Below are 18976 nucleotides of genomic sequence, written 5' to 3' on the forward strand. Positions count from 1 at the left end.
GCGCAAGTCCTGTGCGCTTCCCACTGAGAGCCAAAACAGAAAAGCCTTCTTTAGAGGGGCGAGGAGGTGGAGCCATTGGTCTTTCTACCTTAATTATCGTCTCCCCGGCTTGATCTTCCAAGCCGCGCCACGTGCGCCTGTCTTCGTCTTTGTTCGAGTATCTTCCAGTCTTCGGGGTGTTGAGACCTGACTGTAGCTCCTGGACAGACCTCTAGCTCCAGTGACCTCTTTATCTGTCTCTGTAACGTTCTCATTCCTTCCATTCCAATTTTCAAAGCGTTCCCCCGGGTACAGTGTCCTCAGCCTTGCAAGTCTCTTCTCTCAAGTTGGATTCTAGCTATTTAGAACAGCGGGCTGAAGAGCGCCACATCGGTACCGAACTTGAAATCACGTTCTCTGTGAAGTTTGGATTTTATAATGACCCCTAACACTCAGAGCAAGGAATAATATTGGTGTCGAAATGTAAGTGATTCTGAGGTAACAGCAACACCTGCTGATTTGGGGAGTTCCTTCTGATATTCTCTGGAAGGGATATTTTAAGACAAGAGTTAAAAGAATGGAAGTAATTTAATTCATTGGAAGTTTTTGACTGCTTTTTTTTTCTTTTGGTGTAAATGAGACTTCGGAATGAGTTTTCCACATGCACTTGAACTTCCTCAGAAAACCCACAAGTATCTTAGTCTTTCCAGAGATAATGGCTTTTAATGCCGTCGACTTGAAAACAAAAGTTGATAGTGAAGTCTTTAGGAGACCTCTAGAAATTGCACACTAAGAAAAAGAAACTGGTGCAAATAAAGGAAATCCGTTTCAAGAACCAAAAGAAGAAAAAACGTTAAAAAAAAATTAACTGCGGAAACAGGAAACGCTCGACTGTGTAAACATTTTCGGAGACTTTCATAATCAAAACTGGGCAATCTTGAGATTTTCAAGATCTATACGCTCAAGGTCTTCGCAAGGCTGTTTCCCAAGTCTGATTTACTGGGAGGCTCTAATAGATGATATCATCTCTTCCTTGTAGAGGACTGGGCTGTCTGAAACCTGTAGTCTCAGTTTAGTTCAAGGTTTCATTTTGGAAAAGTCAGAATTTTTTTTAGAACGACCTTAGCAATAGTCACCTGTTGAACTGTTGTTCATTTTATACTTGAAGAAACATCCTCAAGTGAGATGACACTATCTAACTAACCCAAGAGCTGTGTTCCCTTTGCACCATTAGATGTCTTTAAAAGCTTGTGGGGTTTTTTTAGGGTCATTTAAATATAATTTCATCAAGACCTTTTGTTAGACTGTATAGGGGAAAGCACTAAATAAAAATTTCCACTGTCATTCCAGTAAGATACATCAAAATTTCAAAATACATGTATTAAAACAACAACAAAAAAAACTTAGCACTTCCTTCATCCCGGAACTCTAAAAAGAGGCGAGGTTACTACCTGTGCAGATTGTTTCTAAAGTTAAAATCCCATCCCCTCAAAGATTATCTAAGCTATTTTTTAAAAACCAAACATGTTCATTTCTTGTTGGACAATGCAAGTAGTATGTCACATAGGTTCCTATTAAGTTCCTATAAAGATTTCATAACAAAATTTGATCTTGGTAGGCCTATATAAGTGTACCAAAAGATTTCACAAATGAACTGCAACTCCCAAATATTGGGAGGAAAGGATGAAGAAAAGCCCCTACCAGATTACTTTGCCAGTTGCAGTATACCTCCAGAGATCCTACTATTTGCACATACAGATATGGAAACAAAGCAATGTGGTTGGTAGGTTGTCAACTTTTTTTTTTTTTTCCAACTCAGTGCAATTAACGGCCGGCAATTTTAAAAGCAAAAAGTACTTGTAAAGTGGTATGCATGTGTAAAGCAAGATAGATCACTATTTACACAACAGCAACCAGCCTCATTCTCTTTCTGCATTTAAGCTAAGATCTGCGAAATCAATTTAGGCATTTTCTGTGGAATATTTTGTTAGCACTAACTTTGTAGTATAGAATCTTAGAATTCTTTTTAGAAGCAAAAGCCAAACTTAAAGCCGGCTTTTCACAAACCCTCCTCTTACTGCTAAGCGTTACAAAGTTAGCAGCTTTAATATAGGTTCTTGTAAGGTTGAATTTTTTTAAAGTGATAGTTTAGCACAAGTTTTATATCTTGTCAGAACTATAATGGCTGATTATAAAAGGATGCAAAATATTGTAACCTTCTGTTTTATAAACACAAAAAAGTTTTAGCTGAAATATCTTTGAATGCTTAAGCAATTCTTAACTTGAAAAAATCCTAATAAAATAAATGTGTATGTTTTCAAGTATGATCTAGAGTTAAGTAAGCCCTAAATGCAATATCTGATATCTTAATAAGTAACTTCAAAAATAAGTCCATCATTAGTCTAAATTCCATATTGATCTTACAACTTGCTTTTGTGAAGTCAAATGACAGTCCACTACCATTTGAAGTTTTTAGTTTTTGAAAAAGCTTTTTCATTTTTTTATACACAGAATCATCAAAAGTGAAAATACCACTTGAAACTTCCATTGACTAACTTTTGTCTTAGATAACATCATGAGGCCTAGAAAAATGAGTTAAATTCACCAATATTGGCAAACATGGGTAACTTTTACTTCAAAGATTATAAAGTAAATAAAGATACATCTTTCAATTGGGCTTTCAAGCAGTTACACAACAAATCATGTACTTCTTAGCAACATTACCATTTAAGACAGCAATAGATTCTCTTTAGCTTTCACCTGTTGTTATCCACAATAGTTTCCAAAACTTCTGCACATTGTGCTTCTTGTATCAAATTTTTATTACAGTCTATTTTCTAAATGAATATCTTTATTGGATTTTTCCCCAATTACAAATGAAATTTGATTTTACATCTATAATTAGAAACAACACTTACAGTGGGACTGTACAAATTTAGGTCAAAATAAAAATATATGTATTTTGTGGTTTCATAAAACTTCATTTACTGTATTTTTAAAGAAAACAGAAGTAACAGCAACATATATAAAGTAATGATTTAATGACTATAAGCAAGACAAAGCAATAGAATTGTGCTTCTTTTGCAGACTGAGACAATGAAATTGTTTAGCTACATTTTCCCATACAAACATGAAACAATATTCATATAGAATAAACACCCTCACAAATAACTGATGGGTGATAAACACACACCAAGTTCGACCAAAGCAAAACACAAACTGAAATTTTGGGGGTTCTTAATATTTTAATCCCACATGCTCACTCTATTTAAAAATGCATATCTGTAGAAACGCATAGTAAATTGCTTCTATTTCCAGATATTAGTAGGCATATGATGACATTTTTTAAAACTGTAAAAGCAACTCAAATTTGAAATTACGGCTATACCCCATATTAAAATAATTTTAGATAAAATGCCTTCTTCCAGCAATTTGCTGGTATATTTTTAAATGTTTTTTGAGATTATAGTGATCAATATGCATTTTTATTACACATTAATTTCATCATAAGCAATGGGAAATAAAAACACTATTTCCAAATTTCTTAGTTAAAAGTTTACTGCAACAATATATTTTAAAAGTAAATTTGTATCACTAGAGAAAGTCAAGTATTATGATTTGCCAATTGCTTCCAAAGGAACAGACTTTAGAATTAGATATCCACATTAAAAATGTTCTATGCTGAGAAGGCTCCAACATAGGGTATCTGCAAAGGTCGAACCAGTTGGGAGAATTTTAACAACCATTTCTGAATGCATGAAACACAATATTTTCTTTATAGTATTTATAAATATATCATACAATATTGTTTCCTGTTATGTCATATACCAATATGGCATTGTACAACAAGCATAATGCCATCTGATTCTTACAAAAGCGAATCATTTAAACAAGTCAGTAAAATAAACGGTAGTACCCGCTTTTAGACATACAGATTGTAAAATTGAAGTTTACTTTCCTTTGATCGGTTTTGTGTAGCAACAGAGAAGTAAAAAACAAACAGGAGTCAAAATGGCTAAATATGCAAGAAATCGTTATTCACAGTGACATGGCTACATAGAATGCATTATTCTATGCACATTCTTTCTGTTTGTTGAATTTCCAGATAAAAAGCACTTGTTTTCTACAGGTTCACAAAACAGCTTAATAACAAGAACAATCAAGGAGAATGTAATATAGGCATTAGTTGAGATTAACAAACTATGGCCAAATGTTTAGATCCACTGCAGAGTATTTTCAAATCCAAACAACGGTTACAGAAACCATTTCATATCTTCCCTAACACACAGGAAAAAAATCTTGCCAGCCTCCTCAGAAACCAATTCTTTACAGGAACCATCTTTCTTTTCAATTAACGTCCATATGAGTAACACATCTAGGCCATCTTTTATAGCCAAATTTAATGTCACTACAAAAGAAAGCAAACTGGACGATAGTCACATGTATTAGCATCTATAAAGCTGTAATGGCATGAAGATATCTATATAAATCAGGGGTTTAAAATTCTTTCCTTCAGATCTCAGGTATCAACCAGATGAAGTTGCTGATGACCCATTCACTGAAGATTTTCGAGGTCTATTGGCAAAGGAAGATTGATGGTTACCGCTGGGGCTGTTGCTGGTTCCATTCATAGTACTGGAAATGTGAGGAAACTGAGGATGAGGAGACTGAACTGGAGTACTGGGGCTAGGCAAACAAGAAGAGGTGGAGGCAATACCTCCTGCTGGGCTGTTGGCCTTGTCACTTCCAGAGTCACTTTCCAGTTCTCCAATATTTGTCAGTCCATCTCTCTGGTGACTGATCTTCATTCTTTTACAAGTAGGTCGAACTCTGTATTTTAAAGGAAGTGGACCATTCTACAAAGTTAAAAGTGGGAAAAAGAAATCAGTCTTAACTCTTTAAATAGTTTACCACAATAACTGTATTACATATGCCACTTACCCTTCTCCAGGTATAAATGTAGGCAATATCCATTAGTGTATAGTAATCTTTTAAAGGTTCCTCTTCATACATGACATCAATCTATTGAAAAATGACATTTCAGTTAAGTATCACAAAACACAAAAGTAAATCTATATAGATTTTTTTTTAATTTGGTCATCTAAATATAATCTAAAAATGCTAGAACATTTCCTCCAAACCTTTGGACAAAGAATCCCTCTTGAAACCTCAAACAAGGAAAAACATTTCTTGAAATTAAGGTATTTGTTTTCATAGCACAGAACAATTTATTAGGAGATATACCCAAGTTAAGTACAAAATTACACTTAATTTGATAAATTTTTCTATTGCTTTTTTGGGGTTCAGAATCCAAAAAGCAAAAAGTCATTTAACTAAACAATAGAGCTCTATATAAAATGCAGGAACACTGTAGAACACACACCTGGAAAGTGTTAGGGATGTCCATCTTACTTCGGAGAAACTTCCTTAGGTGCATCACAGTCATTGCTGCTGGGCATCGTAAATATCTTTTATCGTTCACCTAAGTACATTTAGAAAAGTAATTTCTTTTCAGTCTTAACTTTCAGGTAAAACAAGTTTTAATTAGATTGCCTGAATATGATAAAAGGTATCCCCCAAACTGGGATAGGACTAAATTCTCAACTATGCTTTCAGTTTACTATTTTTATAAATATTAAATAAACAAATTCCAGATATAAAAAAACTTTAAGTATATCAAAGCATTAAACATTAAAATATTTTGTGACAATAGTAATATATAAAATAAATTCTATTTTATTTTATAGATATAGGTCACTCTTAAAACAGCAAAAACCAATTTTCTTCTATTTGACAGTATCAACTGACCTACAATATTCTAAAGGATAACATATACTCATAAAATTTAGAATCTTAACAATGTTCCTTTTGTACTTCTGGGACATGGAACCTTACCTCCTCCTTGGATTTCTCCTTGTCTTTGTTTACTTTCCGATCCAATCTAGAAACAGATAGCTTATTAGTGGAATGATATATATGTAATAAACATGTAAGTATAAAACACATCTCCTAAAGAATTTACCTGTTCTGATCAAAGAATTCAATGGATAAGCTTATTATCTCATCATCAGTTATAATTCTCTTATCTTCATCTGCAACTTCTCCTCTATCTTCATTAGAGCCATTAGCAGCTATAAAGACATTTTAAAATTCAAGTTTAAAAAATTCAGTATTTAATTAATATATTATATATATGAAAGTAGAAGTGGTAGTTTAAATTCAATTTTAATAAATTACTGAACAACTTCTCCCTCCAAATAAAATGTCTTCCCCCTTCCAAAGAGTTTACCATCAGCTGAAGGGTGAGCTGCATAAAAATCCCTTCTTCTCTTCATTTCATCTAAAGAGGGGAAAAGAGACTTAAACATTTGGTATAAGAGGAAAAACCAATAAAATACTTTAAAAAAATTTTAATTTTAAGTAAGTTACCCACTTTTGAAAAGTCCCGGAACTAATTTGTATACAATATCTTGAAGAGTTTTATCTGACCTGAAAAAGAATAAATTAAAAAACTATGAATATGACAAAAAGTAAAAATGTTCACAAATTGTTATAGATTCTTTGTTTCCCTGGTACTATCATTTTTTTACTTGATTATGATGCTGTCTATAAATATATCAATAAGATAACAATTAATTATGGGAATAAAAGTTCTTTATGTAGTAGTACTCTTTCAAATGAGTAGAAAAACACTTTATTATAAATTGACCAATATACCCATTTCACTGAGTCGAGAGACGTGTACCCTCAAGTTACTAAATTAGCAGTGAAAGAAAATAAAGATGAGGGAATAGAAGTACTTTAAACATTCACCTTTGCCTGTCATGAAGTTACTAAAACAATGCAAAAATGGAAAACTGATTCAGTTTTTAAGAATTTTAAAATCACTTGAATAACACTGAGTTTTGCTTAAAATTAGTCATTATTAACATGGGCCACCCTCCAGAAGGCATACACAGTAGGTGGGGATTTATTTCCTGTGAAGAAATAAGCAGGGTAATTTTCAGGTAAATTACACAATTCTAACAACACTTACAAACAATGACTTTAAACATTTTCCTACCTTATATTCAGTAGTGGTCTGGTTTTGTGAACTTGGACATCACATATAGGACAGTATTTGCTGGTCTCCAGATAACGTACAATACATGTTTTACAGACTATAAGTAGAAACATATTTGTGAGGTTAGAAATTATATGCTAAGCATTAAAATTAATGTCAGAAACGGAGAATAGTAGCAAAATATGGTCAATACCAAAAGATATTTTCAACTAATTATAACATCCTGAGAACACTTATACATTGCATACTTATACAATATTTTATTAAATATGCATTAATAAAAAGTCATTAAATTCAAGAGCAGAAATGATTCCATCACTTTGAACCAACATTCCTAAGGATTAAGGAATTGATAGTTTACCTAGTTCAGGATGAAATATAAATTACACATGACACAAAAAAGGTCTAAAACTTTGTACTTACAGGAATGTAGACATTCTATTATGGTTGTGGCATCAATGAAGTACCCTCCGCAAAGTACACACATTAAGTGTGGATTTAGCTCAGTAATCTTGATTCTGGTTGTTCGATGCATTTCTGCTTGACAAAAGATCCTGCAAGATACAGAAATAGTGGCCATAGTTCACAGAAAGAGAATCGACATTATCTCCAACTCCTAGTAACTGTACACTTAGAAATGCTGAGGCGTTCATGAAACTGGTTTAACACAGTACAGCTAGACTGTCCCCATGTTTTCTACAGAAGAAATGAACTAATCAGACTTGAATCAATTCTACCGAAACAGTGAAAAAGGTTCCAACTAAAGTTAACTTGTGGTCCCTCAGGTCATTCCAGCAGGGCGAAGAAAAGGTCTGGGGTGGGGGCAGGGAGCCAAGAGTATTCGGGTCTCTTTCTTCCATTTGTCCTCCAGCCCAGCAGCCCCACGGCTGCTGCAGTCGCCTCACAGTCCCCGCAGATATTTACCAACCGCTAGGGCTTGTTCAGAGTCTCCAAATTTATTGTAAAACTTCCTTATGGATCTTCAATCGAAAACCCAGGAGCATGCCCTGGCTTTCCACGGGTTCCTGCTGTTTTAGGCGCTTCCAGCAACCAGAATCTGGCACGTTTTTACCGCAACACAAAGGGAAAACAAATTCTGCTCTATCTGCATCCCTGGCATTTCCGGAGCTGGGTGCTGGGGCCTCAGGAGAAGCACCTCGAGTCCGCCTCGGGCTGGGGCCTGAGCGCGCGCGGACGCCGGGGGGCCGGGATGCGAGGGGCGGATCCGGCAGCGCTGGGGCTCCGTGGCTCCGTCTCGCTCCGGATTCGGAACTCGCCTCTGTCGGGGTTTCCATAGCAACTTACACTTACACTTGGCATCCGGCCACAGCTACAACTCCTCGCGGACCCGGCCGAGCCTGAGCTTCAGCAGGCGTGCGGGGCGGTCGGGCGGCGGCAGCGGTGGCGGCGGGCGCGGGGGAGGGGCTGGCGCGGCGCGGGGGCGGGGCCGGCGCGGGGGCGGGGTGGGGTGCGGGCGCAGCAGCGCGGCGAGGGGGTGGGGCAGCCCCACGAGGCCCGCGGCACCGGGGAGCAGAATCCTTGCCTGCTGCGACCCAGCGGGGCAACTGGGGAGGACCCTGGAGTGGGCGAGTGATAAAGGAAAATGCAAACCGCACTCCCGGCCATTTCGGACACTCTTGGGGGCCTCTTTCCACGTCGACTCCTCCCCGTACGAAGAGCTTCTTTCAGATCCTTTCGGTCTCTCCTGTTAGCAATCACTAGGTCAAAAATTTTCATGAAGGCAGCTTTTGAGAATTGCCAACTGTGCACTTAGCCCGAAACCGTCAGTGCTCAAGTTGCAGAGATGTTTATTGAACTGAACCTCTTTAAAACTTTCTTCTTTAATATATGAAGTTCTGCTGTAGATTAGAAGAGCGACACAAAATTTTGAAAGGCTGAAAACTGAAATCTGTTTTACAAAAGAAGGGGGTAAAGCCCTATGTATTATCTGAGCTATGCTGGAGGCAAGAAAAACTAATCAGTACAATAGTGACAATATGTACCGAACCATGTGACCAGCCCATTCCCAAAGCTAAATCAACACCTTGTCAACCCAGAGCGGCAATAGGAGAGAAAAGCAAATGTCATTTTCTCAGCCTAAACTCCAGAGAGACCACCCCCCCCCCCCCCCACACACACACATACGATGAAATCATCTTCCCAACAGATATTACATGTTATAAAAAGTCACGGTGGGGAACTGCCAGCAATGATACACCAATGTACAATCAAGGAAGTCAATTACTTCGTGTACTATTCTTGAAAAATACATTTCCTCCCCCCACTTCATTCATTTCAGAACCTGAAATAAGACTAGGCTTCTATACCTGTCTGAAGAACATTCTCAAGTTGTCTTGAATAGAAATCTGGGAGCTTGTGAAACTTGAAGATGTACCTGGGGTTTTAATTCTTATGAAATTTTAATGTACAGGAGGGAAATACCAATCAACATACCTCAATGGATGAAACTAAAATCTTCAAAGTACTAAAAAATGGTAAAAACAAAATAAAACCTCTTTTATGAAAGTGCCTAAAGTGGCAACCAGCGATTTCAAACAAAAAGTTTCACGTGTGAGTCCTCAGTTATCTTTGGTTTACCTATTTAGAAGAATACTGTAAACATATTGTTGATAAAAATCTAAGTGGGGTTGCAGAGGAGTTGTGGGTGGAGCAGTGTCCCTAAAGAGTAGCAATATTTAAATTCATTGTACTCGGTGATTAAAGACAAGTGTTCTTGATTGTTAAAGAAAACTCTCCTCGGGACACCACAGGACCTTTCCTAGAAAGACAGTTAAGGAGGTGATTTACTTCTATCTGCCTGTGAAAGCATACCGCACTAATAGCACCGATGATGAAGTTTAAGATAGGAGCTTCAATAAAAAGAGCTGTCTTTACTTCTCTACTTTACAGAAAACCAACACCAAACACAAATATTAACACAGAGAACAATCAAACCTCAATGGAAGGTTATCTCCTGATTGATTTTAAACATTTAAGTCACATGTACTTGACCAAAAACTCTTTCAAATTCATCCTAAGTCTTAATTCACATAACTCATATACCTAAGAATTCATCTTAAGTCTTACTTCCCACAACTCATATACCTAAGTTCAGAAGAATTTAGCCACAACCCTATTATCATTTATGCTTTTGTTACTATATAAAAATCAGTTCTTTGTCTTTTTATACCATTTAAAAGTACTAGCAGCCTAATAAAGACTGAAAACATTTGACAAGCTAATAAGGTGTAAGAAACACTTGCACCTTAGAAATGAAAACTTTCTAGGTTCCAACACAGAAATGCCAGCTAAGCAAGCAAAAATCCACCAAACAAGGGTAAAAGCATTCAATGGTTTAAACTTGCCATTATAGTATACCTAGTTGGGACTGTCAATTTGGTTGGAGGCCTCACACCAGTAATGTCAAATGAAGAAAAACAGAAGCGAGTCTTTAGGTTAACAATCGGCTTGACTATTGCAATCTAAAAAATGCAAATTAACTTCATAAGCCCAGTTGGGGCTCACAGCCCAATACAATTATGAGTGAAGTAGGGGTTAACTTGGCTCCTAGAGAGAATTCTGCTTATTTGGGCACTTAATGCACATCCAAGAATTTGGTAGGATTTATCAAGCATAATGAAATACTCAATTTTCTTACAAAAGTGTGTGTATACACACATGTGCACACACAGTTACTTTTACATGGCTTTCAAGATACTGCTAATAGATGGGTAACTTGCACAAGTAAGTTATTTGAAACACTTGCACTCTGGAGCACAAGTATGGAAATGTACTCAAGTATTAAAAATTTTATAAATTTCTTCATTAAATCAACCTCTAAGGGATTCTTATTATTTTACTTAAAACTCAAATGTTAATATAGTCTCATAAGTTACTATATACCATCAACAATTTGCATCCTTAAGTTTCAACTGTTTAATATAGCTTATGATGTGTTTCCAGAATTTGGGGGGATAGGGATATAAGTTGAACTACTCATAACAATCCAGGAACCACCAACCTACACTTGGCTTTGGAAAAATATGTCCAGAATTTTGCCTACTTTCAGGGAAGCGGTTAATGTATCCTCTTTCAAATATTGAACCGTGACCACTAAGCCCACCAAATCCTTTTATTGCAATTGGAAATGATCAGTCTATTTGTTTACTTCCAATTATTAACTATAAATCTCTGGAGAAAAGATCATGCTATATTGCTGTCAAACCCAAAAGACAGCATAAACATATTCAATCACTTTTTGTGCTTTTCCAGAGCATCTCTTTACCATATGACCTATCCTGACATTTAGCAAAATCTATAAAACGTAGTGGACTTAAGTCATGGTTCTAAGAAATTGAGAGAAAAAGTGTAGTCTCTGAGAAAGAAAAAGAGAAAGAGAGGAAAAAGAAGCTTTAAAGAGAGCGAAAAACCCTGAAAGACTAACGTCCAGTCACCATCATCATTCCAAAAAAGCTCCAAATTTGAAATAGCCACTTCCCAATGAGCACGTCCCAAGTGATGTTTAGAACTTACTCAAGACCGATAAAAAATAACACCTTGAAAACTTTACCATTTTAAATACTAATGCAGGAGACCTTGGAAACAACTGGGAACCGCCATCTTACAAGCCATCCAATTTCACACAAGTGTCCCTCCAACTTAAGTTAATAACATTTTTATTTGGGCTCTCCCCAGACTAACATCCACCTTAGTGGGACCGCTGCCCCCCACGTAACCCGTCCCTATAAAATGGGGGCGTTCTCTGATTGTTTAAACCCCTCAAATGCCCTTTCTTCGGAAGAGGAGGGAAGCCACTTGACCCAAGCAGCTCCCGATTTCAGGAACCCGTCCCCGTTTCATCAAAATCTACCTCTCAACAAAGGGTGCCATGGCCGCGAGAGCCTCAGAGGCTGCAAATAGAAGTGTTCTTCCCGGGGGCCCTGTGCGTCGCGAGGGTGTCAAGGGGCGCTGGGGGGAGAAAAGAACTAAAACGTGGAGCCGGGCTCGGCGCATCCCGGGCGGAGCGGGAGGCGGCTGGAGCGGCGCCGAGCCCGGCTGGCGGCAGCGGCGGCGGCGGCGCTGGCTACGGGTCGGTCCCGGCGCCGCGGGAGTCGGTGGGCGGCGCGGGCGCGGGCGCGTGCTCGCGGGCGCGGGCGGCGCGCGGGGCCGGCGGGCAGCGGCGCGGGGCTCGGCGCCCACGCTGTCAGCGCCCTCCCGGCCCGCGGGGCGAGGCGCGGGGGGGGGGGGGGGGCCGTTCCCAGTCCACCCGCGGCCGCGGCTCCAGCCCCGCGCGGCCCCCGCCGGCCCCCGGCCCCGGCCCCGGGGCGCCTCTCCTCCTACGTACCCGGAAAAAGCAGCCGGCGAGAGGCGATCGAAGCGGGCGGAAAAGACAATGAAAGTTAAAAGTCGTTCAGCAGAAAATGAATGTGAGCCAAGCGGCCATCTTGAAGCGAGCTGCAGACGCCGCTGTCAATGGGCAACAAGCGCAGCCGAGAGGAGCCGCGGCCGCCGCGCTCGGCTCATGCTGCCTCCCGAGCGCGGCCTCCTCCTCCTCCGCCTCGGCCTCCTCCTCCTCCGCCTCGGCCTCCTCTTTCTCCTCGGCCTCCAACACCTCCTCCTCCTTGGCCTCCTCCTCCACCTCCTCCTCCTCCTCCTCCTTGGCCGCCGCCGCCTCCCGCTCCGCACTCTGGGGAGGGAGCGCGCGGTGGGGGTGCGATCAGTATTATTCTGCGGGGCTGGGAGGTATTTCTAATCCGGATCGGGGCTCCCTCGCCAACATCCCCATTGTCTCGTCCCGATCTCTGCCTTTAATACTACGATTATTATTTCATAGTTGCTGTGGGGAGCGGAGAGTGGGTGGGGGGCGCCGTGTGTGTGTGTGTGTGTGTGTGCGCGCGCGTGCAGAGCGGCGGGGGGAGGGGAGGAAGGATGAGGAGGGGGAAGGGAGGGTGGAAAAAAAATGCACCGCTGAAGGCAGTGGAAACTGACACTGGCTCCAAAATGGCTCAGAGTCTGCCCGCCCCCTCCCCCCCCCACGGGTCACGTGCTCCCCTCATTCCTTAAGGGCGGCCTGGGAATTAGTGTCGGTGTAGTCGTGCCCGTGGCCGCCCCCTCCCCTCGGAGCAGCGCGACCCAGGCCCCCACCTCCCGCCCCCCGGCTCTGCGCAGCGGAGGCTACTAGGACATTTCTCCACAACGCCACACGCGCCACCCGGCTCTCGACGAAGAAATCGCTCCAGTCCTGCACGCAGCTCAGCCCAGCCCACCCCCAGTTATTTCATTTTTTTCTGCCCTACGCCTCCGCGCGCGGCCAAGTCCACAGGCTCCAACTGCGGAGCGCGCAGGCCACCGCCCCACTCTGGGCCCAGACGCCGGCGCCGCGGCGCGGAACCTGCGCGCGAGTTGGGCTCGCGGAAACAACAGCGCCTGCCCTTGTCGCCCCGCGGCCGCGCCGGCCCCCTTCCCCTCCCGCCAGCTGCCGAGGCGGGGCGCGCGCCGGCAGCCGCTTTCTCCGGCAGGGGCTCCGCGCGGGGCTGGCGGGCCGGGGCACGGCGCGGGTGAGGGTCCGGCTGCGGGCCAGCCCCTCGGCGCAGGTAACGGGAAAGGCCAGCTCCCCTCCGCAGGGCAACCGGGCCCTCTCCTCAAGTCTGGGAGCTGCAGTCTTCAACAAACCCCGGGGATCGCATCCTTTCCCCCTGGGTTTAATTTTAATCCAGAGAAAAGGCGATCGTTAAAAGTTAACGCTAATTCAGTCTTCAGAGTAATAATTAACATACAAACTCACATCCAAACGCTCAGTTCTTTTGGTGGTAACTTATTTATTCAGAATGTAAATACTTGAAAAAGGATCAAAATGGATCAATGTACAGTAAATACTAAAGATTCAAACAGTTTCCTTCTTAATTCACAAGTGTAAATAAGTGTCAATTTGATGAGTGGCATAAATCCAAAGAAAAAATTTTTTCTCTTAATAAAGGATATCCAGCTGGCAAAAACGAGGTTCGGCTGACGGCAAGGATGGTTTTCTTCTAGACCCCGGCGAATTGCTAACTTCCCCAAGTTACAACTGAGTTGCTCTTTCCAGGCTTTTCGAAGCATCTTTAAGTTTCCCCACTAAGTCCTAAAAGATGTATATAATGCTACATTTTTAAGATAAAACACGGAAAGAGTATCCAAATTTGAGAAAGATTCAAGAAAAAAAGAAGGGAGACAATTTCTATGAGTAACAAACTATAGAAGTGATCCCTGAAAGTATAGTCTTGGGAGACAATTTCTAAACACGTTAATATCCTCACAAGAATATTAACCTTGTACAGACCATCAAAAGAAGGTTTTCCTCTAAATAGTTCATCTTCAAATCAGCTACTTGCTCTCAGATTTGAAATCTGAATTATAACCAAATCCTCTTAACAGGCAAGGTACTTTAAATTAAATTTCTCAAGTTATCTAACAAAGAGTACACTGTATTCACATTTTCTGAAAGGTTAAAGTTTGATTAATGGTTACATTAAAACAACTGCAGGATATGCCTTTTGGAAAATTCTATTTCATTAAAATTTCAAGCAATGATCTTCATTTTTTAGGCAGTAGTAAATAAATTCGTTGTCAATGTAGTTTTGGATTTTCCACCTTACATTGGTAATATAAAGTTTTAGAAAATTATATGTACTTCTCCCTTTAGAAAAAGTCATTTAAAACCCCAGTTTAATAATCCTATTTTGAAAGTTTAATTCAATTTCTAAAAGCAAAGAAGGCATTTTCGAAGTCATGTTTGTAATTCTGCTTTGTCCTATGTATCAAACTCATCAGAAATAGAAGAAATTTACACTCAACACTACACTTCAGAAGTTTAAATGGAGGGAATAGCAAATATAGACCAATTCTCTATTAGTAAGATGTTAATGTCAAAAGTGAAGTCTGCATTAAAATATTGCTTTTTAAGTCCTCTTACCATTAAATCCTTAACCAACCTTCATTATCTACTGACACATGGTTAGATTATTTTTCTTTTGAACTTTCCAAAAGCATAATTCTCAATTAAACATCTATAAAAAGGTATATTCACAGATCTTAATACTGTACCTGTAATTGTTCCATGTTGCAACTAAAACTAATCTCTGGGTGGGATGGAGAATCAGTGTTCTAGGGAAGAAAAAAAAATGTTTATTTAAATCAAAAAAATGAAAATTCCAGCATACATTTAATTTTTAGACAGGGCTAATGCATAAATACCTCTACATTTAAGGTCACCAAATATGCAGGTCTGTACATCTTATGAAGTTGATTGGTCTAAAACAACACAAGACATTTCAGTCTTTAACTCGTATTTTAAGTGCCCTAAATAGCCCTACAGAACAGTTAAACTTTACCTTTATCTGATATTCCAAACGCCAAGAAACATCAGTTATATGAGGGAGAGATCTGCCTATACTGAAAGATACAAAGATAATTTTGTACATAGTATTTACAGAAAACTTTCAATATTTTTCTTTACTAAGAAAAGTGTCTACCTTCCACACACCACCCCCACACACAAATTTTCATCCATTCTGAATTGGTAAGCTTCATTTTCAAGTTCTGAACAGTAAAGGAGCATTTAAAAAATTATCTCAATAAACTTTATGTTTTAAAACATTAGCTTAACTTCAATTGTTTAACTTGCCCTTTGGCCCCTTTTCTTTTGGTTAAGATCCCTGTTTCTTTTCACTTTACCCAGTTCTGTTTCACACCAGCACTCTCCATTTCATACCTGCAAGTGAAAAGTAGCTCAACTTGACACCTAATAGGGTACCTACCTTCCCAGTAGCATTTCTAGGGAATCCTTATTATTCTGGAGGGTGAAAAAATGAAAAGAAAACACATCTTTGCAAACAGAGTAGAAAAAAAATATATTAATTGTTAATTTTTAAAAATTGACATAAGTAACCTGATACTCCGTGCAAAACAGTTCTATTCGCTCTCTATCAAATTTACAGTCTTCTAGATAAGTGCTAAAGGAAAAAAGAAACCAATATTTAGTTCCAACTTTAAAAACTAAAATTGGAATCATAAAGTTACTATTTGATAATATATGGAATTTAAGTAAATCCTATACCTTAGAGTTGATTTGTCAGCTCGTTGCTTTCCTGCTTCCAGTATGTAAGCTGCAGCTGCTGAATGACAATGTTTTAAAACCACTGGGTCGATATGTTTCAAGTCTGGGTGATCTAAAATAAATTAATTGCCAGTGATGCCTGTGATGAATTTTTTATAGTCATGTTTCTAAAAGGCATCTTTCAAAGCCCTCCTTTAACGAGATAACAAAAAAATTCCATTATAAGGACTGGCAATTGTAAGTAAATGAGATGAGCAACAAGGTCAATGGCAAAACAATAAAGAGCACACACCAATAATTCTGTTTCCTGGTTTCAACTACCTTCTTTTATTTTGCCTTAATATTTTTACTGTTTTATAAAAAATATTATGATCTCAAAGAAAAAATAACTATAGTGGTCATTCCAACACTGGAGTAAATTCAGAGGAAAATAAGAACATAGTTTATATGGTTCATATTTAAGAATGACTAACCATTCCCTCTAAAGATTAATTATAGGGTAAATGGCTCCATGGACATTAATACATCAGGAGAGGCGAGGGCCCAAGTTCAGAATATTAAATATAATTTTCAAATATTTTAAGGTTTTGACAGCCATCCTTTTTTTTTTTTTTTTTTTTTTGAGATTACCCAGGTGGTGGTTACTATTTTCGTTTAAAGAACTTCCACTTTCATACTTTTTGGACAAGTATTTAGTTCATGACACTACAGAAACAAAAAATCAGAATTGTTGGGATATTTATATTTAAGAAAAATATCTAAAAGCGATCTGTCTTAAAATGTCTTCAATCCATTCAAGCACCGCACTCCGCAATCACTGGCCGCACAACTTAAAAGACTCGTCTCCTGGTAACTGGCACCGAACAAAAAAACATTATGCACATTCTAGGCGTGGAACCTGTGCAAAACAGATTAAAGAGTGTTGGAGTGACCAGAGGAACCTGAGGTGTTCTCTAAGTTGGAAAATGTCAACACTATTTGACCTAGTAATTACTTTGGAAACAGATCCTTTAAAACCTTTGCCAGCCTAGCACTGCAAGTTTGAGTTGCAAGGGAGCTAGCCTGATGAAATAGAAGTGTCAAACAGCCTTTGCATCAGACCAGGCTGAAAACCTTAGACCTTTAGGCCACAAACAAGACTTAAACACGGGCTTTACAAAGGAACAAAGAGCCTGGGAGGGGGAATCGGGCTAGGAACGTGGAGCTGGCTCTGTGCAGGTGCCAACTGGGGACAGAACAATTCTCGGGGTCCGCTCTGAGTTCTGGCAGAGCCACAGTCCCACACTCCGTCCAGAGCGAAGGGCAAAGCCGGGAGACTTCCTCATCCAGAAGCTTGCCCCCTCTCGTTCGGTCTCGCAGCTCTCCAGTGAGCGCCCCTCCACCCAGGCCGAGCCAGCTCCGAGCCAAGAGGCTTACCTAACACGGCCTCGTCCGCCTGGGCGTCAAGCAGGCTCTGGAAAGCCGCCCGGAGGAGAAGCGTGAAAGCGTTGGAGTCAAAGGAGCCAGGATCCGCCAGCATCTGGAAGCCTTTCTGCACATACTCCGAGAGTTCCATTGTGAGCGCGCTGTGACCTTCGACACGCGCACCACGTGATACGCGCCGCGCGCTCAGCTGATGCGGCTGCGCGCGCCCGCCCGCCCGCGCGCGCGCACAGGCGCGCGGCTCCGGCCGGCGGCGCGGGCTGCGGGCCTCCCAGTCCAGGGCCTCCCGCGTGTCTCCCTGCCCTCGCCCCGAGCCGCCCGCGCCGGCTGCCCGCTGCCTCTTCCTTCTGCGCCGGCTGCCAGAGCTGCCAAGCCTGAGCGATAGGGGCGGCCTTGGGTGCTTTGTGGGCGTGCTCTGTGCTTTCTCTTCCCCTCGGCGCTCACCTGGGATGTCACCGAGTCCCGCGGGGCTCCGCGGCCGCCTTCCCTGAAAAGACCCCCTTGTGGGTGGCTCTAGGTGTCTGGATCCCGCCCCACTTCCTTGAAAATACGCCTGCCCGCTTAGCGCTCAGAGCGACAGCCCGCGGAAAGCTCCAATTTAGGGCAACTGATCTTTTTTTTTTTTTTTAAGTTTGTTTCTTTTATTCAACAGCTTAACCTCCCAGCACTGCCCTTTTGTGAGACTGTGGACATCTAATTATGTAATTCTTGTTTATTTTTTTTCTTTTTCATTATAATTTCTGAAGTACGGCCATTGATTCCTTCCTGCGTGGGACGTGCGTGTCTATACACCTAGAAAGTACATATAGCACGTGTGTGTAGTAATGCACTTCAACGACTGAGGGATTAATTCATTATTCACGAAGGCATTTGACAGAATTATTAAAATTTGTATATACCGCTGCAAATAAGTACCTTTCAAAAGCAAACATACAAATTTTGTGCTACTGGACTCAGTATCTATGGATTCATTTTTAATTACTCAAAGAATCTATATATTTACATCATTTATCTTAGTAAATACAGTTAGGAACAGCAAGACTTTTATTAGAAAAAGTAAATTACTGTTCTGGATACCCATAACTTTAAAGATTCAAATATTGTATAAATTTTAACTTTCTTCATATTTCTACGAAGTTGAAGAACAAGAGTGATTCTTTAATAAATAAATAAATAAATAAATAAATAAATAAATAAATAAACTGCGAAGCAAAATAGACTGCATTTTTTATCCAAAGGATTTAAAAGGAAAAGTCAAAATGCCAGTTTTTTATGGGTGGAGGGGAGAGATAAGGAACAAGGAAAGTATTTTAGTCTTCAGAAGAGGTTATTTAAAACAGACTCAACGTGAAGGATGTTTCTGCCATAATTTGAGTGCTTATTCAGGGAAAAAAAATGTTTCTAATATATATAGTCAA

The 18976-nt window shown here is 40.3% G+C and overlaps 2 protein-coding genes across 7 annotated transcripts; both read right to left on the bottom strand.

Moving 5' to 3' along the window:
• Nucleotides 1-2589: 2589 nt before the first annotated feature.
• Nucleotides 2590-12931, bottom strand: BMI1 (BMI1 proto-oncogene, polycomb ring finger). 5 transcript variants are annotated; one of them, XM_066384302.1, is made up of 10 exons: nucleotides 12387-12931; nucleotides 7466-7596; nucleotides 7043-7139; nucleotides 6413-6468; nucleotides 6269-6319; nucleotides 6002-6110; nucleotides 5875-5920; nucleotides 5363-5461; nucleotides 4921-5001; nucleotides 2590-4835 (listed from the first exon to the last, which is right to left on the bottom strand). In XM_066384302.1, the coding sequence occupies exons 2-10, from the start codon at nucleotides 7575-7577 to the stop codon at nucleotides 4506-4508; spliced, it is 981 nt and encodes a 326-aa protein (XP_066240399.1). In that variant the 5' UTR covers nucleotides 7578-7596; nucleotides 12387-12931; the 3' UTR covers nucleotides 2590-4505. The 5 variants fall into 5 exon arrangements, with proteins under 5 accessions (XP_066240399.1, XP_066240398.1, XP_066240402.1 ...); XM_066384301.1 differs by lacking the exon at nucleotides 12387-12931 and adding an exon at nucleotides 11913-12071; XM_066384305.1 differs by lacking the exon at nucleotides 12387-12931 and adding an exon at nucleotides 8354-8453.
• Nucleotides 12932-13840: 909 nt separating this feature from the next.
• On the bottom strand, nucleotides 13841-17854 carry COMMD3 (COMM domain containing 3). Of its 2 annotated transcripts, XM_066384306.1 has the most exons (8): nucleotides 17553-17801; nucleotides 16137-16248; nucleotides 15969-16032; nucleotides 15838-15872; nucleotides 15412-15472; nucleotides 15275-15331; nucleotides 15125-15184; nucleotides 13841-14162 (listed from the first exon to the last, which is right to left on the bottom strand). In XM_066384306.1, exons 1-8 carry the CDS (start codon nucleotides 17689-17691, stop codon nucleotides 14103-14105), a joined length of 588 nt encoding a protein of 195 aa, XP_066240403.1. In that variant the 5' UTR covers nucleotides 17692-17801; the 3' UTR covers nucleotides 13841-14102. The 2 variants fall into 2 exon arrangements, with proteins under 2 accessions (XP_066240403.1, XP_066240404.1); XM_066384307.1 differs by lacking the exons at nucleotides 15838-15872; nucleotides 15969-16032 and having other exon boundaries at nucleotides 17553-17854.
• Nucleotides 17855-18976: the final 1122 nt, after the last annotated feature.

This window comes from Saccopteryx leptura, chromosome 5 (genome assembly GCF_036850995.1).
Source record: "Saccopteryx leptura isolate mSacLep1 chromosome 5, mSacLep1_pri_phased_curated, whole genome shotgun sequence".
NCBI lineage: Eukaryota > Metazoa > Chordata > Mammalia > Chiroptera > Emballonuridae > Saccopteryx > Saccopteryx leptura.